This window comes from Leptidea sinapis, chromosome 16 (genome assembly GCF_905404315.1).
Source record: "Leptidea sinapis chromosome 16, ilLepSina1.1, whole genome shotgun sequence".
In the NCBI taxonomy this organism is placed as follows: Eukaryota; Metazoa; Arthropoda; class Insecta; order Lepidoptera; family Pieridae; genus Leptidea; species Leptidea sinapis.
The window spans coordinates 5,164,030-5,186,894 of record NC_066280.1 but is presented as its reverse complement, the minus strand read 5'-3'; the positions used below and the strand labels follow the sequence as shown (position 1 = coordinate 5,186,894).

The following is a 22,865-nucleotide window of genomic DNA, read 5'->3' as shown; positions in this document are numbered from 1 at the left end:
TGGTAACGTGACTACTGTGCCACTAGAATCATAAAAAACATGGAAGTCGGCCATGTCAACTGAATTAAATAGTGACGTTATGCCTTAAATATTATTACGGTATCGCTTGAAGATTTGTTTGTTATATATGTTGTAGGTATATTGGTCTAAGCCGTGATATTCTAATTTCACTAGTGATATTATTGTAAACTTGGAACAAGGCTCATATTAGCACTAGGTGCAAGTTGTTTTATAACGTAAATTTAAGGACTAGCGATAGGAACTAACATAGATTTAAGTGAATATTGTAACTAACAAATTATTATAAGTTTTTTTTGTCAAATATTGTATTAACGTGTTTTTATTTTATATGGGTGGTATGAAATAAATGATTTTATTTTTTATTATTATTATTATAATTAAAAGGTAGATTGTTAATCGACTTCATTCATTCTTATGATTAAATGACCTGGTTTTAGTGTTTATTGTAATTTCTCTAGTGTAGAATAGAATAGTAGAATAATAGATCAAACTGAACACAGTCTGTAAAAATATATTAAAATCAGAAAAAAATTGAGTTCTGTTATGTGACACGAATTTGTTATATATAAAGAATTAACTTTCAATATTAATTGATATAGATTAAACCATTTTAAAAGTTAGTTGTTTTATGATGGTCAGGGTCATGACACGCGGCATTACTCGTCGGAAGAGGATGGGGAGACCACGTCGTCAATGATCGGAACCGACACTGAAGATCTGGAGTTCTGCAACCGGCCGTTCAATAAGGAACGCCTGAGGGAGCAACTGGAAGCGGGGGGAGCTACCGTTTATAGGTAAATTTTACTTCAAATATTTTTATTCAAAATAGGATTTAAAATTACCCATTGAACCTCAAAAACTACCAGCCAATCGAAAATGAATGTCTCAGGTCGGAGAAGAACGGATGCAACAAACTTAGTGGGCTTCTTTTTCATACTTCGCCACAATATAATCAAATTATTATGACATAATCCTGTAGAATGTAGATGGAGCCATAACCTGAGGGTTGAACAACACATCGCTCGAACGGTTGGCTCAGTTAGTAAGAGTGCTCGGATGGTACCCGAGAGGCGTGGGTTCGAGTGCCGCCTCGTTTGCACAATTTTGGTATAAATTAAGTTGTATTATTAATCCCAGACGTGAGGGATATCACTTAAAAATAAACTGATTATTCAAATCTGTGCAACTTGTATTCTAATGCGATTTACAATACTAACAACATAACTCGAATGCCGAATTCCACCACCGGACATTACGTCAAAATACCAAGTACCAATCGCATCACGTTGATGTCTGGCATTACACAACCGCGCGTTTTGTAAGATTTTTCTTGCCTGGAACGGTCTCTTTCTAGAATCAATTACCGGCTCCTGTCTTCCCGAACAGATACGACTTAGGGACCTTCAAGAAAAAAACATACATTCACCTTTAAGGCCGGCAACGCATCTCTTGACACCTGATGTTGCGATGTCCATGGGCGGTTGTCTCACCTCTCCCCATCCCGTGAGTCTCTTGCCCGTTGCCCCCTCTTGTATATTGCTGTGTACATTGCAGCTACTTCGACGACGTGCCCAAGAACAAGTACTCGGTGTGCAAGCTGATAGCCCCGCGGCCATGTCTCACCATGAAGTACATCCTGTGCCTGGCCGCCGACATTCGCGCCGTGTCGCACGCCTGGCCCATCGTGAGCTGCATCCGAGCTGAGCTGCAGGACCTGGACGCCTTCGTGCTGCCGACCGGATTCTCCATACAGAAGAATGCCTATGTCAACTGGGTGAGACAACTGAAAGAAATATTTATTCATGATTGGTATCAAGTTTTTTTTATGAAAAGAAGGGACGAGACGAGCGGGACGTTCAGCTGATGGTAATTAATACACCCTGCCCATTACAATGTAGTGCCGCTCAGGATTCTTAAAAAATCCACATAAATTGTGAGCGGCACAACAATTGCGCTCGTCACCTTGAGGCATAAGATGTTAAGTCTAATTTGCCCAGTAATTTCATTAGCTACGGCGCCCTTCAGACCGAAACACAGTAATGTTTACACATTACTGCTTCACGGCAGAAATAGGCGCCATTGTGGTACCCATAAACTAGCCGGCATCCTGTGCAAAAGAGCCACCAACTGGTAAGTTTCACATTATGAGTATTGCTCTCACGTCTGGTCTTAGGACTCCAGTATTAGTCAGCTCGGACCATTTGACCGCGTTTAAATCAGAGCTGCTTGAATTGTCGGGAATCTAGTGCTCTGTGCGAAAAACTGGATTGCTTGGTGTAATGTAGAGATGTCGCTTCATACTGTACCGCAATTAACAACTTGGTTATTCCAAAATTATATTTATTTAATAGTTATTTTTTTATTTACATTCCACCATAAAAAATATTATTTCTATTTATACTGGATGACTCCATCATCTGTCAGGTCAACTATCTAATAATTGCAAGCTCTCATACTTCTTAACTGACAAGCCTATGTTGAATTCGTATTTCACTTCAAAATTTAATTTATAAAAATTACAGGTTCCACCATTTGGTAAAAGAAACACAACATTTTTCAAAGACAAAGTGATCCTAATCTGTGGGGATCAGGACACATTTGTCAAATTTTGGGATAGAGTGTGCACTTTGGCTGGGGCAACAACCCGAGTTGTAAATGAAGAGGATCTCAACATGTCCGGGGCATATGCTCTGGTGACTGACTGGGATTGCCCCCATGAGGTCCAGAACAAAGCGAACCAGGATAATATACCACTGGTGTCTACTACATGGGTTAAACAGTGTCTCATCGAAGGCAAGGTCCTTCCTCCAACCAGCCATGACCGATTCTCGTTTTTGTATACAGAGACGGAATGATCGTGGGACTTTAAGAAAGTGCTCATTATGCGTGACAAGTGACACTTGAGCACAGTGCAGTGACGCGATTAGTAGTGAGTGGTTTCTAAAATCAAATAAGTGACTAGTTACATGAAAAGTGACTTCAAATAAGTGTATAGTTATTAGGAGACCTACTTCAAATAAGTATAGCTACTAGAATTATTTCTAATAAGTACTTAGTTACTACTATATTGACTGCAACAAAGTGGTTAGTAACTAGGTAAATGACTTCAATCTAATGTTTAGTAAAGAAGTTAAAATAAATAAGTGTGTAGTCACATAAAATCTGACTTCATGTATAAGTGTTTAGAAACTATTAATGAAATTTTAACAGTTTTTAATGAAGTTTTGTAAAAAGTTATATAATACTTTCTTATTTATTTCCAATTTACTAATAAGCTGGGTAAATAGAAGATAGGAGATATAAATTTATCTGATATTTAGTTATAATGGCCCGATTTAGAATTATGTATCCATTGTTTAAAATATAGGTATGTGTTGGTTCTTCGAAGCAAAAATAAATAAAAAATCTTAACATAACCGATCAATATTAAGTCGTTTCTCTTGACTGTTTAATTAAAGTTAAAATATAATAAATTAAGTATAATGTTTGTGGATTACTTATAAATTGTGGTGTCTATTAAAATGTTAATGTAATTTATAAGTGATTCTTATTGTGTTTTATGACTGTTTTCTATTTGTCGTAGATGAACCTTTTAAATATCTTTAATGTCTAATGATACAGTAAAAAATACATGATCAATGTGTGAATGTTGAGTGGCATTACAGAGTTAACATTTAGATTATAATGAATAGATAAAATATCAGTCACACAAAATACATTTGAATAGTGTATTATTTTTTAAATTAAATCTTTTATTTTTCTAATTCATTTCGGGCTTAAGCAGATATGAGGTCATTTTTATATTCTTTTTATCTTGTATTTATATTAATACAATAAAATATATGATGGCTGTTAATGGCCTAGATTTCAGCTTTCCACAATTATCGCTTTGGATTTTGCATTTAATCTGACCACTCTCAAAATATATAACAAACATGCAAAAATACAACACAATAAGACCAAATAAGTAACTATGACTTTTAAAAAATGCACTTTTAGTTAGCAATACCGAACAGCTCCCTAACCCATACCCACTGTCAGTTAAAATTTATAATAAGTTATCAGAACACTTAAAATCCGAAACAAATATTAAAAAAGTCATATGGTCTATGAAAAAGGTACTTTTGGAAAAAGTTAGTATTTTATAAAAATATTTGAATGCCTTAGGTTCATGTGATAATTATTTAGTACTACTTAGTCGCATGTAAAGCAATTTAAATAAATAAAAATACGTGCTGCCGTGTTATCTTTGGACGACCATGTAGCGCTTTTCGACTTCAATGCAGCTTTCGTTATACCTTCTTATATTTATATTTTTGTTGTTATTTAAATAACTCATACCAAAGAGTATATTTGTAGTTTGCAGTACATACCCAAGTGAATTTCATATAATAGTAGTATGACCTAACTGATAAGCTTAGGATTTAAAAGAATAAGAATGCTTGAATATATTTACTGCATAGTTCGAGAATGTCGAACAATTCGAGTATATGATCCACTTTCAAAGGCCTTATATATTAGTCTTTGATCATTTATGCGCCTAGATCATAAACTGAGTATATTATAGCGTAATAGACAAACACTCTCCTCATTACGGCGAAACTAAATTTAAAATGTTCAAGTTTTACAGATTTGTTAGTGAAGTGTGTAATATTTTGCTTTTAGACAATCCCTATGACAAATATTGATGAGTGTTTACTGTGTATGTAAAATGTGAAACAAAATATTACGAAAATAAGTAACACGAAAGCATTTAAGAAGAATCAGTATTTACCTGTGAAATGTTTATTTATTTGGATTTTTGCTGTATTATCAACACTCACACAGTCTAACACGGAACTGACACCATTATATTTTATAATTATTATCCTTTAAAACACAGAATAATTACGATAAAAACACTAAAATTAAAATGCGGTCCAATTTGACAGGAGACTAATGGACTCTAAATTGTTTCAGAACGGTTTCACGGTCCATCTATTCCGTATCTTTCTCACACCTAGGTTAAGTCAGGTTAGTTAGCTGTAAGGAAAGTTATCTCACTCTCACACAGGGTTCGTCTATTTCGCTAGTATGCTATTATGGTCTAGATAGACTGCGACAGCTGTGAAAACATAAAAAAAAATCTCTATTTTTTATACCTACCATTAATCTTTTTGCTTATAATCTCTTTTTGACCCAAGTGGGAAATTAAAGCCTTCTTTAATATTTTTCAGAGCGCTTGGTGTGTTGTAAGTCTAAAACTTGTTTGTCTGTTGTTTACTATGACGTCACGTATCATGGGTTATTTAAATATTATTATAAATATTTAGGGTGTGTTCCGATATGCACTGCGACCACTGCACAGTGCTATCACTGTAGAAAAATTCGTTCCGTTATGGACTGCCAGTATACTACCGCAGTACATTAGGGAAATATATGACATCATAAATCGCCGCCATATTGTACTGTGAGCCCTGGCGTTTTCGAGGTAAGGTACTCGCAGTACTTTGATCACGTGATCAGTTAAAACCACTCGAGTGCCTAAAGTTTTATAAATAATACCTACAGTTTAATTCCAAATATTTTTAATTTGACACAACTCCAACAACAGTTTTTTTTAAATAGTAATCAGTATAACTGGCTATAAAGGAACGGCTTCACAGTATACTAAATTGACGTCACACTGTACAGTGGTCGGAGTGCATATCGGAACATACCCTTAAACTGCAAAGCTATTTTATGGCGTTTTATCTGTATTTTCATAGTGATGTAAATTGTCAAAAATGTTAGTATAGGTTTGCATAATGTTCCTTAATGGTGGTGTATAGTCTGGTCTGATCTATTTGTTAAGTATTTCTACTTATATTATTATATCGGGATAAACACATACACATAGTCATGGAAAAGTATTCAGTACTTCCAAGTTGAAACCTGAAGTGTCACTTAACAAACAGGCTCGTTTATATAGTACTGGCAACATAGACTGTGACGCATTTTTTTCGAATCCCGCTTGTATTCAGTGTTAACCGGCTGATTAGAGATTTCGTTTTTTTCCTAATATTTTGTACTTGGCTTGTTTTGTTAAAGATATAGTATCGTACCATGATTAAAATTAATTCATAAAAGGGAAGAAACCTTGACATATTGACGTCTTGACAAATCACATTTGCATGATGATTTGATCGGTGATTTTTAAGTGTATACTTGATCACTATGATCTCAGTAAGATGGCCGCCCATCCCTCACACATCTTGCGGTGATTAAAGTTATTCTATCATTGTGCATTATTTTCATACTACATTTTTTTTATTTGAGAACGAATTTTGAGGATGTTTTAATTGCTACGAATTTAATGTGATTTATAAGGAACGATTGTATAAGTATTATGATGTATGTATGATTGTATAAGGCAATTAGGCATTGGCTACCTTAATAAGAAGCTAAATTAATATATACAACTATTGTTAAAGTTAACTTAGTTCCGTAATTCTATAACTTAATTTCTGTTGAACACCCACCTTGTACCCAGTACCTTGCACGTCCCTGGCTACACCAATGTTCTCGAGGCGACGTACGCGGCTGTAGTCAGGGCATTATGATGGTGCTTCATATGAAATTTTCAATTTCATGCTGTTTTCCAACACAAAACTAAACAACATCACCATATAGCGACAACAGTTACATATTTATAACCACCTAAAACCAGGCGACGGTGTTGCTGGATAGGGTACCAAAATATAATGAATGATGAATATAAATATATTTATTCTTATTAAGAAGGTACAATTATTGTTACATCCGCATAAAAACTCTTTGTTAGTATTAAAAAAATAACATTCATTTTACTTTTTTTTAAATGACAATAAGGCACGAGACGAGCAGGACGTTCAGCTGATGGTAATTGATACGCCCTGCCCATTTCAATACCCCGCCGCTCAGAATCCTTAGAAAATCCAAAAGTTCTAAGCGGCACTACAAGTGCGCTCGTCTTGAGACATACGATGTTAAGTCCCACTTGCCCAGTTGGTCAATTTCACTAGCTACGGCGTTCTTCAGACCGAAATACAGTAAGTAATGCTTACACATTACTGCTTCACGGCAAGCAAGGCCCATAATCTAGCCGGCATCCTGCGCAGAGGAAATTCCCACTGGTCAAAAAAGCGCGTACCTTCCTTAAAAGCCGGCAACGCTCTTGTGATTCCTCTGGTGTTGCAAGAGAATGTGGGCGGCGGTGATCACTTAACACCAGGTGACCCGTACGCTCGTTTGTCCTGCTATTCCATAAAAAAACTTGTGTTGATGTTTCAAACTAAACTTGATATCATTTACCTACCACTTATTAAACCCGTTACCTATTGATGTTTATCTATTTTTACATTCAAATTTAAATATTCTTTTATATAATTTACAGCATTTTTACTGTCTTTTTTTTTACTTTTAAATTTATTATAAATTTGCGGTTTATTCATTACAATCAATAATTAGTATATATAAATATAGTTTTCTCTTATTAGCACGCGTGTTTGTCTTGGATTTTGTTGTAAAAAGCGATTCCTCATATGAGCGAGTGTTATGTAATTAATGCTATATAATTCCAGTGAGCATGCCATAGTTATGTAATTTCATTAAATAATACATTCCAAACTGGAAACTGAATACATGTTTATGTTTTTGAACTGATTGTATACTTCATATATAAGGAACAACATACATTCATAAGGATAAGAAATAACTACTTAATTATTGCAATAAACTTATCTCAACGACTATTTCTACATATTATACATGATTCAAATAACATATGATAATTATCTTACATAATAATTACGTCTCTGTGACTGTGACAGCTGTGAAAACGATGAAAAAAATTAAGTTTAGAATTAACCTCTATTTTGAGAAATGCACTAACAGTAACACAAAGTGTCATACAAATCAGGAGTGTAAGACGTAGCTTGTCACGCACACTAAAGTATTAAACCTGACCGGTTTTTATTTGTTTTCTAACAGGAAGAGACTATGATGTATAGATTATCTAAGATAGTTATCATTTACAGATGTATTTCACACCGATTATTTCACAGAACTGTAATATAATAGAATTTCATAATTAAACACACCTTCTCATTGTATGTATGTTTATTATAAACAACAGTAATTAATAATTGTTATCCTTGTATTATCCATCATAGGTTTCTATAAAATGTATACATACATACTTAAAATGAGATCATTATTGAATTACTTAACTGTAACTTCTGTATGTCTTTAATATACCTAATTCCCGAAGAAGTTGAATATATATAATTTTTGTGGCATAGTTGCAAACATTTCGCAGCAGATGATAGATTTCACTACCTATTTATGTTAACGGCGCTCTGTGAACGGCTAGATCACTTGGCGTTGCGTAGAGACGTCGCTTCATTGTGTCTTCTACCGCATTTATCACGGGGAGTGTTCCGAAGAGCTGTTCAACCTGATTCCTGCCGCCGAATTTCACCTTCGCACGACACGCCTCAAGTTAGGATATCATCCTCACCATCTGGATGTGTGGCGGTCCTTCACAGTGCGGTTTTCAAGGAGCTTTCTTCCTCGCACTACAAAGCTGTGGAATGAGTTTCCTTGTGCGGTGTTTCAGGGACGATACGACATGGGTACCTTCAAGAAAAGCGCGTACACCTTTCTTAAAGGCCGGCAACGCTCCTGTGATTCCTCTGGTGTTGCAAGAGAGTGTGGGCGGCGGTGATCACTTAACACCAGGTGACCCGTACGCTCGTTTGTCCTCCTATTCCATAAAAAAAAATGTTATGGTAATTTTATTTAATTTCGATTTTTGTATAAAGTTTTGGAGACCTTTTTTAAATTGTGATTATCTAATATAAGTAATAGGTACATTTTCAGTATTTATTCTAAATACATTTAGATTTAGTTATTATAAATAAATATGGTAATTAATAAATATAGTGATCTGAATTTATATTAAATAATGAGTGTGGTTTAAATTAAGAAGCTTTTTATGTCCTATTAGGAATAAGTTTCTGTCATTGTAAATTCGTCACTTGATCTTTGTGGCGGTTGTACACTGGTGGCTCTACATTGTGATTGAACTGTCATGCAATGTAAGGAGTTAAGTGGCAGCTAAATACCGCAATAAATTCTTGGAATTATGTTTCCTCAATACTTTAGTATAAAGAAATTTGTTTCCTACTTTAATTCGATGCAGTAGACAGAGCTGTCAATGATATCAGTAATCAGAACTCAAGTACTAATAATTCAGTCTATATTGACCTGATTGTTTTAGAGCTTCACAATTCTGGTTAAAATTCATCAAATTATCAAACAGTTATAAAATATCACTTCAGTTATGGTGTGGTACAATTATTTATCTATTTAAGATAGGATTGTACCACATACCAAGGAATATTAAATGTTTGTTAAGTTGGCAATGTATAAAATATACTATGGAATAATTATTATAGAAACCAAAAACTTCAGCAGTAATTATAAGGAAAGTAATTTAAATAATTTTGTGGTGAAAAAATTTAGATTAATCATTGTAACAAAATTATGATATTAATTTTCTACTCTATTGTAAATATGTATGTGTGATGTATCAGTGTGCGCCGAGCTTTAGTATGTTCGTGTTTTGATGGAATTTACAATTTTTGTTGCATTTCGAGTTAATTTGTGGGATAGTTTGTTGTACTTGGTGTGTTTGTTGTGACGATAACTGGTAGACATTGTATGTAATATATAAAATATAATAAAACTTATGATATGTTGTGGGTTTTACTTCAAATTTATTTTTATGAATATAATATTACTAGGTATTATATAAGATGGTTTCAGTGTGTCCATGAAAATAATGAAGCTGTAATTATTCATTTAAAAGAGTGCCAATGAGTTTCTAGCCAGTAGTATTGGTAAATGGTAAATGTGTAACTTTGACTTTAATAATGTAATTTTTTGATTAACGACCGTTACGGATCACCTGATGTTTATTAAGTGATCACCGCCGTCCACATACTCCTGCAACACCAGAGGATAGAGGAGCGTTGCCGGCCTTTTATAATAATAATAATAATTCCTTTATTTCAGGCTACATGGCCCATAAAATAAATACCTTATAGTCTAACATAGATATGATATATAACTTAAATCTATGTCACATTTTCGCGGCGATGTGAGGCGCGGGTTCGGTAGCTTCCGGCGGTCGGAGACGTCCGCGATACTTGCGGAACACGAACCCCCTTCGGAAGGTTGATATAAGTTCTGTCGGGACGCGAACAACAAAAGAGTTGAAGTCTACTGCGTGACGCGTCACCAACTTTTCGGCCCCCAACCGGAACCTTGTCTTCTCCACTAAGTACTGAACAATGTCGGAGGCCTTGGTTGTGTGGTGAAAGCGAGAGACGTAGATATACGTCGCTGGGATTACGGGACGCAGGAGCTGGTTCTGTCCTATTGGTGCTGTGCCACATTGGTTATGACTAGGAGGTCTCCTCGTCTTCCGCTCCACCTTAATGAAGCCATCCTTGTCGGTCAGACCCTTCGACACAGCTCTACAAGCGGGTTCGTTGCGGGCGTGCCCGCTTCCACTTTCTGGATTGCTGGCGGATGGCAGCAGCATAGTCACGTTGAGGTGTTGACGTAACGACAGCAGGCGACACCTCCGAGAGGGGAGGAGGTGAGGGACGGGCGGCAAGTACATTACCGCTTACACGTACGGGCGCAGCGGCCGGTGTCGAATTTCGCTGATTCAATACTCGCTGGCGAAGCAATGCAAGCCCCACGTCATGTGTTGATGTTATTGGCCTCTATTGACCTACTTATAATAGTATTGTTGCGCAAAGTCGCAACTTCAGCTTGCAGATCCCTGATGGTGTTCTGAGATGCCTCTAATTTCAACACTACTTCTGCCAGGCCCCTTTTGGGATGTCCTTCAGCAACCTGGTGACGTCGACATGGTCGAAGGTGATGGGCGGTAACTTGTTCAAGTTCCTTGCCACGAAAGTTGTCAGGATCAGTCACCTTCAGGAGATTTATCATGTCTTGAAGACCTCTCTCCCCTTTCATCCCTCCTGCGGGACGGCATCTGGTCGGTTTTCATCAGTTCATCATTCGTACAGGAGCGTCTTGGCGTTGATGATCTCCTCACTCTTGAAATTTGATGCACAGATCTGGATGATGCTGATCTCGTCCATAGTATCAATTGCGTGCTGAAGGAATGCCAGCAATTCATTGGCTATGAATTTTTCGGAACTCATAGTCAAAATAGCGTGCAGCGGCGGTTGCCGCGCAGATCGCGAATATAAATTATATTCGTAAGTTCAGTGAGCATGTACGTTACCGAGCGCGCTCGGAACTGATTTAGAAAACAAGCGCTATTTATGAAGTTACCCTTGTTGTATCGTCCTTGAAAAAATTTCTTTGGGAACCGCATTGTAGAGGAACGCCAGACATTCAAATGGTGAGGATGATATCGTTGTGTGTGGCGTGTCGTGCGAACATGGCAAGGTACGAATCTGATCTATCGAACTTTTGCGGCGCTTGGCACAAAGGATCCGCACTGCAAAGTTGTAAAGAGGAAATACCATGTCTCTAGATTCTTTAAGCGGCAAATCTACCGTGCGAGATCTAAGTACGTCGACAAAGTTGGCGATCAGCTTTCAAGCGACTTAGCCGACTTCAATCAACCGTCAGGTACAGCAAAAGAGAAAGCCTGTTTTCTGAGCACTCTTTTAGCATCTAACTTGACTTAACGACGATGAAAAGACCGCCAGCCATCCCGCGGTGTCTGAGCTTTATGTCGGAAGTACGACATACATAATGCCTATTAGGTAACTAAATCGTTATGAATTAATTAGGTACTTAGAAATTAATGAGTAACAACTAACCCCAAATGAATTTAAAATAAAGGCATATTAATATTATTATAAAATTTGTTGCTCAAGAATATTTTTGGAAGTCGTTTCGCCCTGTACTTTCCCCGGGGCGAAAGACCATAGATCCCCTCCGCTGAAATCGTAGTTTTGGGTGATTTCAACGGGCACAATGCCGAATGGCTTGGATCACGTACCGTACAGGGCGATCTGTGCATAATTTTGCATTGGCGTATGGTCTGTCCCAATTGGTTGAGTCGCCAACGTGGCTCCCAGATGTGGATAGCCACATGCCGTCCTTATTAGATCTTCTGCTGACTACACATCCCGATGGTTACCAGGTCTTTGTCGACGCCCCTCTGGGAACGTCCGACCATTGCCTGGTCAGGAGTGTAGTGCCTATCTGACGCCAACGTCGCAGACCACCAGCGACCCGCCGCGTTTGGCACTACAAGTCAGCAGATTGGGATAGGATGCGTTCCTTTTTTGCATCCTACCCTTGGGTCAAGGTTTGGTTCCCTTCGGATGATCCTAGTGCCTGCGCCGTTGCAGTAGCCGATGTGATACTGCAGGGCATGGATATTTTTATACCGAGCTCCGTAGTACCGATCGGTGGCAGATCACAGCCCTGGTTCGATGCGTCAGTTAAAGCAGCATCTGACTGCAAAAAACAGGCGTATCGAACTTGGGTTGTGGCGCTGGGCACAAAGGATCCGAACTGCAAAGTTCTTAAGAGGAAATATAACCGTGCCTCCAGATTTTTTAAGCGGCAAATCGTGCGAAGTTTAAGCACGTCGTCAAAATCGGCAAGCAACTTTCCAGTTACCCGACCGGAACACGCAAGTTCTGGTCGTTGTCGAAAGCTGCTCTTGGTAACTTCAACCAGCCGTCTATGCCGCCGTTGCACATGAGGAATGACACCCTGGCCCATATGGCAAAAGAGAAAGCCGAGCTCCTGTGCGCTCTTTTCGCCTCCAACTCGACTCTTGACGACAACGGAAAAACACCGCCGACCATCCCGCAGTGTGAGAGCTCTATGCCTGAAGTACAGTTCAGACAGAAAACTGTTAGGCGAGCTCTGTTTTCGTTGGACGTCAGGAAGTCGAGCGGGCCGGATGGCATTTCTACAATTGTGCTTAGAACGTGTGCCCCTAAGTTGACGCCGGTGCTAACGTGTTTATTCCAAAGGCGTAGTCCCTGACTCATGGAAGTCAGCCCTTGTCCATCCGATCCAAAATAAAAGGAGACAGTTCGGATCCGGCGAACTACAGGCCTATTGCTATCACCTCCCTGCTCTCCAAAATCGTGGAGAGCATAATTAGCCGCCAGCTCTTAGTATACCTAGAGGGTCACCAGTTGATCAACGACCGACAGTACGGCTTCCGCCATGGACGGTCGGCAGGTGATGTTCTGGTATACCTAACACATAGATGGGCGGCGGCTATTGAAAGCAAGGGGGAAGGCCTGGCAGTTAGCCTGGATATAGCGAAGGCCTTTGATCGTGTATGGCACAAGGCGCTCCTCTCAAAACTTCCATCATTTGGGCTTCCCGAGAGCTTGTGCAAGTGGACCTCCAGCTTCCTCACTGGGCGTAGCATACAGGTCGTTGTCGACGGATATTGCTCGAACCCGAAGCCCGTGAATGCTGGAGTGCCCCAAGGCTGTGTGCTATCTCCTACGCTGTTTCTTCTGCATATCAATGATATGTTGGACACCTCCAACATACATTGCTATGCAGACGACAGCAATGGTGATGCCACGGGCCATGCAGGTCTCTCTCGGAAAATCGTCTACCAGTGCCGGGAGAAACTAGTGTCTTCTATAGAGTCCTCTCTCGAGAAGGTCGCGGAGTGGGGTAAATTGAACCTTGTCCAATTTAACCCCCAGAAGACTCAAGTTTGCGCGTTTACCACTAAAAAAACCCCATTTGTCGTATCACCGCTCTTCGAGAACACTTCTCTTAAAGCCGCGCCTAGTATCGGAATACTGGGTCTCGAAATCTCGAGCGATTGCCAATTCCATGGCCATCTAGAGGGCAAAGGCAAATTGGCTTCGAGGAAGCTGGACGTCATCAATAGAGCACGGCAATACTTCAAGCCGGCCCACATTCTAGCGCTCTACAAAGCGCAGGTCCGGCCACACATGGAGTATTGCTGTCATCTCTGGTCTGGCGCACCCCAGTATCTGCTCGATCCATTTGACTGTGTGCAACGTAGAGCAGCTCGAATTGTCGGGGACTCAGTGCTCTGTGAACGGCAGGATCTCTTGGTGTTGCGTAGAGACGTCGCTTCATTGTGAGTCTTGTACCGCATTTATCACGGGGAGTGTTCCGAAGAGCTATTAAACCTGATTCCTGCCGCCAAATTCCACCTTCGCACGACACGCCACAAGTTAGGATATCATCCCCACCATCTGGATGTGTGGCGGTCCTCCACAGTGCGGATTTCAAGGAGCTGTCTTCCTCGTACTACAAAGCTGTGGAATTAGCTTCCTTGTGCGGTGTTTCCGGGACGATACGACATGGGTACCTTCAAAAAACCTTCCTTAAAGGCCGGCAACGCTCTTGTCATTCCTCTGGTGTTGCAAGAGAATGTGGGCGGCGGTGATCACTTAACACCAGGTGACCCGTACGCTCGTTTGTCCTCCTATTCCATAAAAAAAAAGTCCATACTGTTAGTCGAAATTGAACCGGCAATCGGCTAAGTGTATCAAGGAGCTGACGATTTCGAACGCTGTTCGGTCTTTTTTGGGAACATGGAGGCTGTTGGCGTATATCCCATGCCTTCTAGAGGAATTGCAGTAACCTTGCTGAACCTAAAAGAAGAGTTCGCGGCCTCTGATCGCGTTCGTACCATGTGACCTGGAAGTAGCTTTGATTGTATTTTATCTGTTTTCAAGCAAACATTACAAAAGCTAGAACGTTATTTGATATAAATGACATTAAAAAGATAGCATGATAGAAACCAACACTCAGTTGACTACCATTAAAAGTGTTCGTGTCAACTACTTTACGTAAATGTGAAATTCAAATTTATCTACATAACAACGTTATTCCCGCACACCGCATTTACATACAATCGTGTTGGTGTATATAAAACATAAATATAGAATTTATCGTGAAAACAATACACTGTCGTGACCCCGGGGCCAGGGGTGAGAATATGATGAGTTCAACCACCAAAGTGTATCGTTTAACCCTAGGCTCATAGGGCCGCGTTAAAAGGTTATTTATATAAAAGCGAGAACAGAACAAATGTTCAAACAGTTTCGTTCTGTCTGGCTGCAGTCATCTGAACTTGGCTGCCAAGGACGTAGTTATTCTACTTTTATACTTGGATGCGACTAAAATTGGTGAACACATGATAATTTTCTGGTCATGTTATGGCTTAGTACCTACAGATAATCTGAAGGTTTGCGTTCGAGTAGGGCAGTGTGTGGATCATTAGCGGGTCATTAATATGGAAGTGTTTTTGTGTTGTATGATTGTGGAGACAAAGTTTTATTTTGAGTGTAACGAGAAGTACCTATACCTATTTGTGAATTAACATGGATGCAGTGGTTTTATGAAATGGGCTAAACGAGGTACCAGTTAGTATCTAACTAATCATAATTCAAGCTCTCTTGCAACCAGACGTAGCCTATTTTACTGTTGTGCTTTTAAATAGTGCATGATTTGGAGATAGGATTTTTATATTGATTCGAAACCAACGCTGAATTAAGGTTTTATGCAAAATTTGGTTTTGGAAGCTCCTTGAACTCGATAGACTCAGTTACTATAGCTAATAACTACATTTAGACTTCGAATAATTAATTGAAATTCAATTCAAATTCGCCGGCAGGAAATATTGTATCTTTGAGTACCTAGAATATAATAACAAAAAAATTGATAGCAAACCACTACCACACAATTAAATGGTAGCCATGGTAACCCACATGTAGGTGGGGTTGACCATTAGCCCGGATAAGATGGTAATTTTTTTTATGGCAATAAGGTGCGAGACGAGCAGGACGTTCAGCTGATGGTAATTGATACGCCCTGCCCATTACAATACAGTGCCGCTCAGGATTTTTGGATAAACCCAAAAATTCTGAAAGGCACTACAATTGCACTCCTCACCTTGAGACATAAGATGTTAAGTCTCACTTGCCCAGAAATTTCACTAGCTACGGCGCCCTTCAGAGCGAAATACAATAATGCTTAGGTACACATTACTGGTTCACGGCCGAAAAAGGCGCCGTATCCATAATGTAGCCGGGCGCAATGGAGCCTCCCACTGGTTCTAAATTCCGTTCTCCCATACTCCCGTACTAATTTATAGTTATTTTAAGCAGAACTGAATAATAAATGTTCAGCGAATAGTTACCATGGAGTATTATGAAAAATCGGACACGATATATTTTTTATATTAAATATGATGTAAATTACTTTCATCTATTAAACAGAAGTTGAAGTTATTAATAATAAGTTAAAGAGTTCGCTTACTATTTGGATCCCTAGCTATATTGCTATCTCTTTTGTATTGTATTTTCTCCTGTATTGTGTCTAAAATGCTCGTCTGTCATTGACATTTAAAATAAAAAAAAAGTCACCGGCTGTTTTTTGCGTGCCTCAGTAGAACTAGGTCAGGGGTGCTCAAGCTTGAATTGCTGGCGATCTACCTCAAAATTGTTCCAGATCCATTGACTCTCAGAGCCTGCAAGTATGTATGATGAAGGATTGTCGTCTAGGTAGGTGCATCGTGATATGCATGTTAGTTTTGCGCACAATATGCATTTTATTTGTTGACTTATAAAATCCATATTGTGCGCAAAACTACCTTGAGGTAAGTGTAGGTCTGTTCTAAAATGTCAATGAAAACTCATAATTATTCAAAATTGTGAGTTTATTGGTTTTTCGGCTTTTCTTTGGCAAATACCGCGCGTTCGCCGCCTTTGCCGCTAGCAGGGGATTATTTCGATAAAAGAAAGTGATGAGGGGGTTATTTTGGCCTAGTTGTAGATTGAATAAATGTTAGTAGTTTATTCATTACATTTTGTTTTAGTTACCTAAATCAATAAATAAAACAGATCTGTGAATATATCGGATTTTTTTCTCGAGATCGACTCAAAACGCACTCGCGATCGACAGGTCGATCCTAGATGGTACGTAAACTTATTTTCAATGTATCTTAAATACAGCTGTGAGCTGAGTACATTCTAAAATGAATCTAAATAGCGCTTGATGAAGATGTTATTGAGTGAATCTGACTTACTGCTACCTCTCTTTATTCTGTGATGACAAATTGTGATGATATCCAATGAACAGAGTTATAGCTAAGATTATCTAGTATTTATTGTATCTACATTCTGTAACTAAAATTTGCAGATTTTATATATTCAGAATTTCCATCTGTGTACCTGTAGGTACAAACTGTGGGGGCAGACAACACGTTTTAACTTCAGTTTGTGATTGCAGTGCTCGAGGTATTAAAAGTAATATAAGACATTAGAGTATTTATATTATTAATAATATTTTAAGCAAGGATTGTGTCGTATTGCAGCTATCTTATCTTCTTGTGACTGATACTCGGGTCGAAGTTTATCTCATTCGTATGAAACACGTATTATAACGATAAGGCATAACATTTAAATTTTAAAAAACATAACAAATTCTCAATTATTTTGAAATTATTTACCTACTTTACTTATATAGGTACCTCCACAAGACCGACCGATGGACCGACGATCTGGTCAAGATCGCCGGAATACGATGGATGAGGGCAGCGCAGGACCGATCGTCATGGAAATGTTTGGGGGAGGCCTTTGTCCAGCAGTGGACATCTTCCGGCTTACATTAAGTGTTAATTCTGCTGTTTCGATAAATTAGACCAACACCTTTTTCGCGTCTACTCGAGGCATCTTCCGGTGATACTGACTTGCAATTCGCTGGAAATAGAGTTGATACAGTGTGGAGTTCATTCCTTTAAGTAGTAAAGAGTTTTCTGATATCGATGTTTTTACGATAACTAACAAAGTATTAAGTGTTGTTTCTTAAACTTAAAAAGGTACCTATGTAGATATTTAGTTACGGTGAATAAAATATTTGTATGTTAAGATTTCATATATTTTATGTATGTCATCTAACTTTGTAATTTTGTTTGACAGTTTGATGCCAAAATAATACAAAAAGTATAAGCACTTATTACAATAATCATTAAAATCACTGTAATAAGCCAAATTACAATAATTTGAAGTACCTACATAAGTAATGTAAGATCGGCTTATATTAATGTGTGTGCCTGGAGCTACGTATTTACACGTTAACTGGCTTGTTTTGATGCTTCACTGTTAAGTAGGTGACACGGAGTCCTTATTTTTTACTCGTCCGTGCCTAGCCTTATATTTTTTATTTTATTTTACTTAGGAGAACTCTAAAAATAAGTTTATTGAATATTTTTTGAAGTCAAATAATAAAAACCATCTTAATATTCATGCCATCTATGAGACTGCTAAAATTAATTAATAGTACCTATAATATAACTTGTACAGGTAACATTACAGGCATTTTTAACATACAATAACTTTGAAACGTATTTATTTACATTATTAATGCAGCAGTGCTTCCTGGAAAGATTAACAAACTATGGCCTTAATGTAGAATATACACTTTATGGCACTTATGTTGTTTGCCCTGTTGGAATTTATTTTTTACGGAAGAGGAGGACATGATTATTAAGTGATCACTACCACCCACATTCTCTGGCAACACCAGAGGAATCATGGGAGCGTTGAAAGGTTTACGCGCTTTTTTTTAAGGTACCCATGTATCTTACTAGAAATACTGGAAGCTCAATCCATAGTTTGCTTGTACGTGAAAGAGTGTAAGAAGTGTATCCTAATTAGTGGCGTGTCGAGCGAAGACGGGATTCAGCGACAGGAATCAGGTCGAGTAACAGGTCTGGACTCTCCCCGTGATAAACGCTGTAGAAGACACACTTTTCTCCGAAGCCAATTTGGCCTTGCCTTCCAGACGACTACGGAATTTGTAATTGTTCGAGATTTCAAGACCCAGTATTCCGATACTAGACGAGGCTTTAAAGTAAGACTTCCCTTGCAAAAGTTTTTGAGTTGGGTAAGAATGTATAATGTGTTAAATATATCGTTATCTAACACTCTTAGTTATAGGCTTTGTAATTTGTCTAATTTAGGGCTAGACAATATGGTTTTTACTAATTTTTTTTTTACGGTACTAATGGAAATATTCTTTACACGGAATTCTGGCTAGTGGGGTACGACTGAGGTGGGTGAAGCAGTAATGTGTAAACACGATTGTGTTTCGGTCTGAAGGTTGCCGTAGCTAATGACATTACTGGGCAAATGATACTTAACATCTTGTCATAAGGTGACGAGCGCAATAAATGCCGCACAGAATGAGTTCAATCAAGATTCCTGCTCAGCACTGGGACACTTTATATTTGGGGATTCAAATACACTAAAATCCTAGGATCTATTGTGCCCCCTGCTTTTGCTTGCGCGCCTGCCCTTAACTTCCTATACCTAAAAATGAGATGTGGAAGTCTAGACTACTAGCTAGGGAACATGTACAACTACTATGGCGAAATTTAATTTATATCCTCAAGACCACTTTATACAGACGTGGGATCCTCACTCCTCAGAGCGTCCTTTGCTTTGAGCTAAGTAAAGAGTAAAGATACTTTAAGACAACCCAGCCTGATGCTGACATTGGCCTCGCATCCAAGGACTACTTATCGCTACTTTTTCAAAAAAAAAACGAACAATATTATACAAGTACTAGCAGAAGAAAATAATGAATATAAAATAAGCAAAGTGAAATACTTATTATTTATTGTTTCCAATAATAAGATAAGAACTAACAAGGAAGCTGAACCGAGTCTATCCACATTGATTGATAAATGGTTCCGTCTGGACGATGAAGGCATTAAGGCTACCTTTGTAAGTACACGCTGTGGATGAAAATCAATAGATTCCGCCCGCCCTGCCTCGCCCCGAACCTTACAAAACTAACCGCAGATTCATCTTACGTTACATTACGGATGCCTTTTTACCAAATAGAAAGTTTTTAATAACAAAATTCACAGATGACTAGAAGTTTACTTGAATTTAAGACAATATATTGGAGTTTGTTATTTTTTATAAAGTACTATTTCCGCACTGCGGTTTTTTTTAATGGATGAGGTGCAACACCGCTACGTCACATCTCACTATATAATATCACTATAATATAATCTTTGTAACACCAGAGGAATCACATGAGTTTTGCTGACCTCTTAAAATGTGGAATAAATGTTTATAATATTATGATTTCGAAAACCAAAAACACATGGCGATTGATTATCAAACCTGGAGCACCATCAACAGATTGAACGAAATTAATTTTACCTCATTCCGCATCTTAGGTTGGTATCTTCCAACCTAAGATGATTTCTCCCGGCACATTCACTTGAATGTACAAAAGTATAAACTGTACAATATTCACTGACCAACTCATTGTCTTCGGTCATTCTATGTATGTTAGATAATGTGAAAATCCAACAAATACTTTTTTATTTGTAGCAAATTGGATATTTCGATTTATTATAAAATGAAGGACTATTGTCGCTATATTTTCTTCCTTAAATGAGACCAATATTGTTCATCATCATTAAATACATAATGCGAGTAATAAAACTCCCACTTATTCAATGTCTCGATAATTCAACTTTTATAAATGACACTCTCTCAATCTCTTAAAACAACTTCATTTGTAATTCTCAATATGAAAACCGACAAATGCAATCCCTTAAGGATTGAGATATTTCCATCCTTGAATGATTATTAAATCACCTTCTTACAGTGTATTGAATTGCTAAACATTTAAAATAATATATTTATTAAGGTGGCTTTGCTCACGTTTTACCGACTAGTGTCGGATCATTCGAATGTCCTTCATCAGGGTGAGTAGAATAGGTTCGCGATAACATCCCGTCTCATACTGTGTGTTAATAAATATAGTTATAATGTCTCACGAAAGATTTAATAATTAAATTGAAAATACTATTTGGAATTCTTACAAATGAATATTTTAAGTACGTATATCTATATAAACCTTAATTAAGTTTCTCTTGACTTATAAGCGATCTGAGTGATAAAAATCGGTAGCTAAGTGATATATTTATTTAAGTTACACAGAAGCTTTCAAGTTAGAGTTATGTAAGGGCGTAACGTAGTGTGATTGGCGAGGTCGTGACCCCGCAACTCAATGCCATTGGCTCGGGTCACACCCCACGAAGCCTTCGAGGCTTCTAAGGGTGGATATAAGCGTTAATATATGAATGACATCGTTGAAACTAACGATTACTTAAGGATTTAAATTGTAACACACTATCAATAACCTTTATTTGCACTAATGTAAGTCGATTATTATTATATTACTTTGTAATAAATTTATTAAAATTATTTCTTAAAGTGTTTATATGAACAAACACATCAAATTATTGATGAAAACCGTCCTATTGAATTAAAAAATAAATATTCTTTTCTGGCAATATGTTTCGGCTATTCAAACGTGCCATTATGCGCGGGGTTTCTCTGACGTCAGAGTCTATAAAATCATAAATCTAAATTATACTAATAAATGTATGGCCTGTATTTTCCTTCGGTTATATTGCGAAAACTGCAAGACCGATCGGAATAATACTTGTACCATTAGATGCAGCGTGTTTCGGAGAAGGTTTTAGTATATCGTATGTTGGTGATTACTTATCCGGAAACTATATTTTTTGACTTAAAGATATCTATAAACTTGCAATACAACTAATTCAGTCAATGGTTTTTCATTACAATATGATAATTCATACAATGAGCGGGCGCGTGGTATTGCCGGGTCAGCACTTGTCTTGTATAAACAAATTTGTAACAACTCTGGTGAAACGAATTAAATTTAGTTACATTTTGTGATTTATTAAATAATTAACCAAAGCAAAAACTTGCTTTTAAGTATTTTCTGGTGCCTTTATGCAAAAATACTTCGAAAAGTGCACTAGATAAAGTAATTTTTCTAGTTCCAAGAGACTCAACTATCCGAGCAAGTGGTATAAACAGTAACCATTTGACCGCGTGCAACTGCTGGAATTATCGGGGACCCAGTGCTCTGTAAACGGCTTGATCACCTGGCGTTGCGTAGAGACGTCGTCATTTCATTGTGTGTCTTTTACCGCATTTATCGCGGAGAGTGTTCCGAAGAACTGTATGACCTGATTACTGTTGCCGAATTCCACATTCGCACGACACGCCACAAGTTAGGATATCATCCCCACCATCTAGACGTGTGGCGGTCCTCCACAGTGCGGTTTTAGAGAAAACTTTCTTCCACGTACTACAAAGCTGTGGAATGAACTTCCTTGTGCGGTGTTTCCGGGACGATACGACATGGGTACCTTCAAAAAAGGCGCGTACACCTTCCTTAAAGGCCGGAAACGCTCTTGTGAATTCCTTTGGTGTTGCAAGATAATGTGGGCGGCGGTGATCACTTAATGCCAGGTAAGCCGTACGCTCGTTTGTCCCCCTTTCCATAAAAAAACACTCGCGCGGTGTTCCTCCACCGTTTTAGTGAACTTTATTCCACGTACGACCAAGCCTTGGAAAGAGCTTCCTTGTGATCTGTGATACAACATGGACGATACGACGTGGGTACCTTCAAAAAAAGCGCGTACACTTTTTCAATGGACTGGCAATGCTCTTGTGATTCCTAGCTGATATAGCAGAATAATGTGGCGGCGGTAATCACTTAACATCAGATGACCCGTACGTACCGAGTGTAATAAATGTATTACTTTATATTTAATTTATAATTTTATTGTTTTTACTTTAAAATTTAACCTTAAAACAAAACCTTGAACTTAAAATTGATATGATTATCCTATGATTCTCATTGAGATCTTTAATAACAGAAAAAACCTTGGATATGGTAATTCCAAATAAATT

At 38.0% G+C, this 22,865-nt stretch overlaps 1 protein-coding gene across 2 annotated transcripts in view; it reads left to right on the top strand.

The window, feature by feature from the left end:
- Positions 1-9,778, top strand: part of LOC126968791 (uncharacterized) — a 33,571-nt gene extending 23,793 nt beyond the window's left edge. For both annotated transcript variants that reach the window (XM_050813893.1, XM_050813892.1), the window contains exons 9-11: positions 661-815; positions 1,576-1,795; positions 2,544-9,778. In XM_050813893.1, coding sequence (XP_050669850.1) covers positions 661-815; positions 1,576-1,795; positions 2,544-2,876 — 708 coding nt within the window. In that variant the 3' untranslated portion in view covers positions 2,877-9,778. The remainder of the gene's footprint in view (positions 1-660; positions 816-1,575; positions 1,796-2,543) is intronic.
- Positions 9,779-22,865: the final 13,087 nt, after the last annotated feature.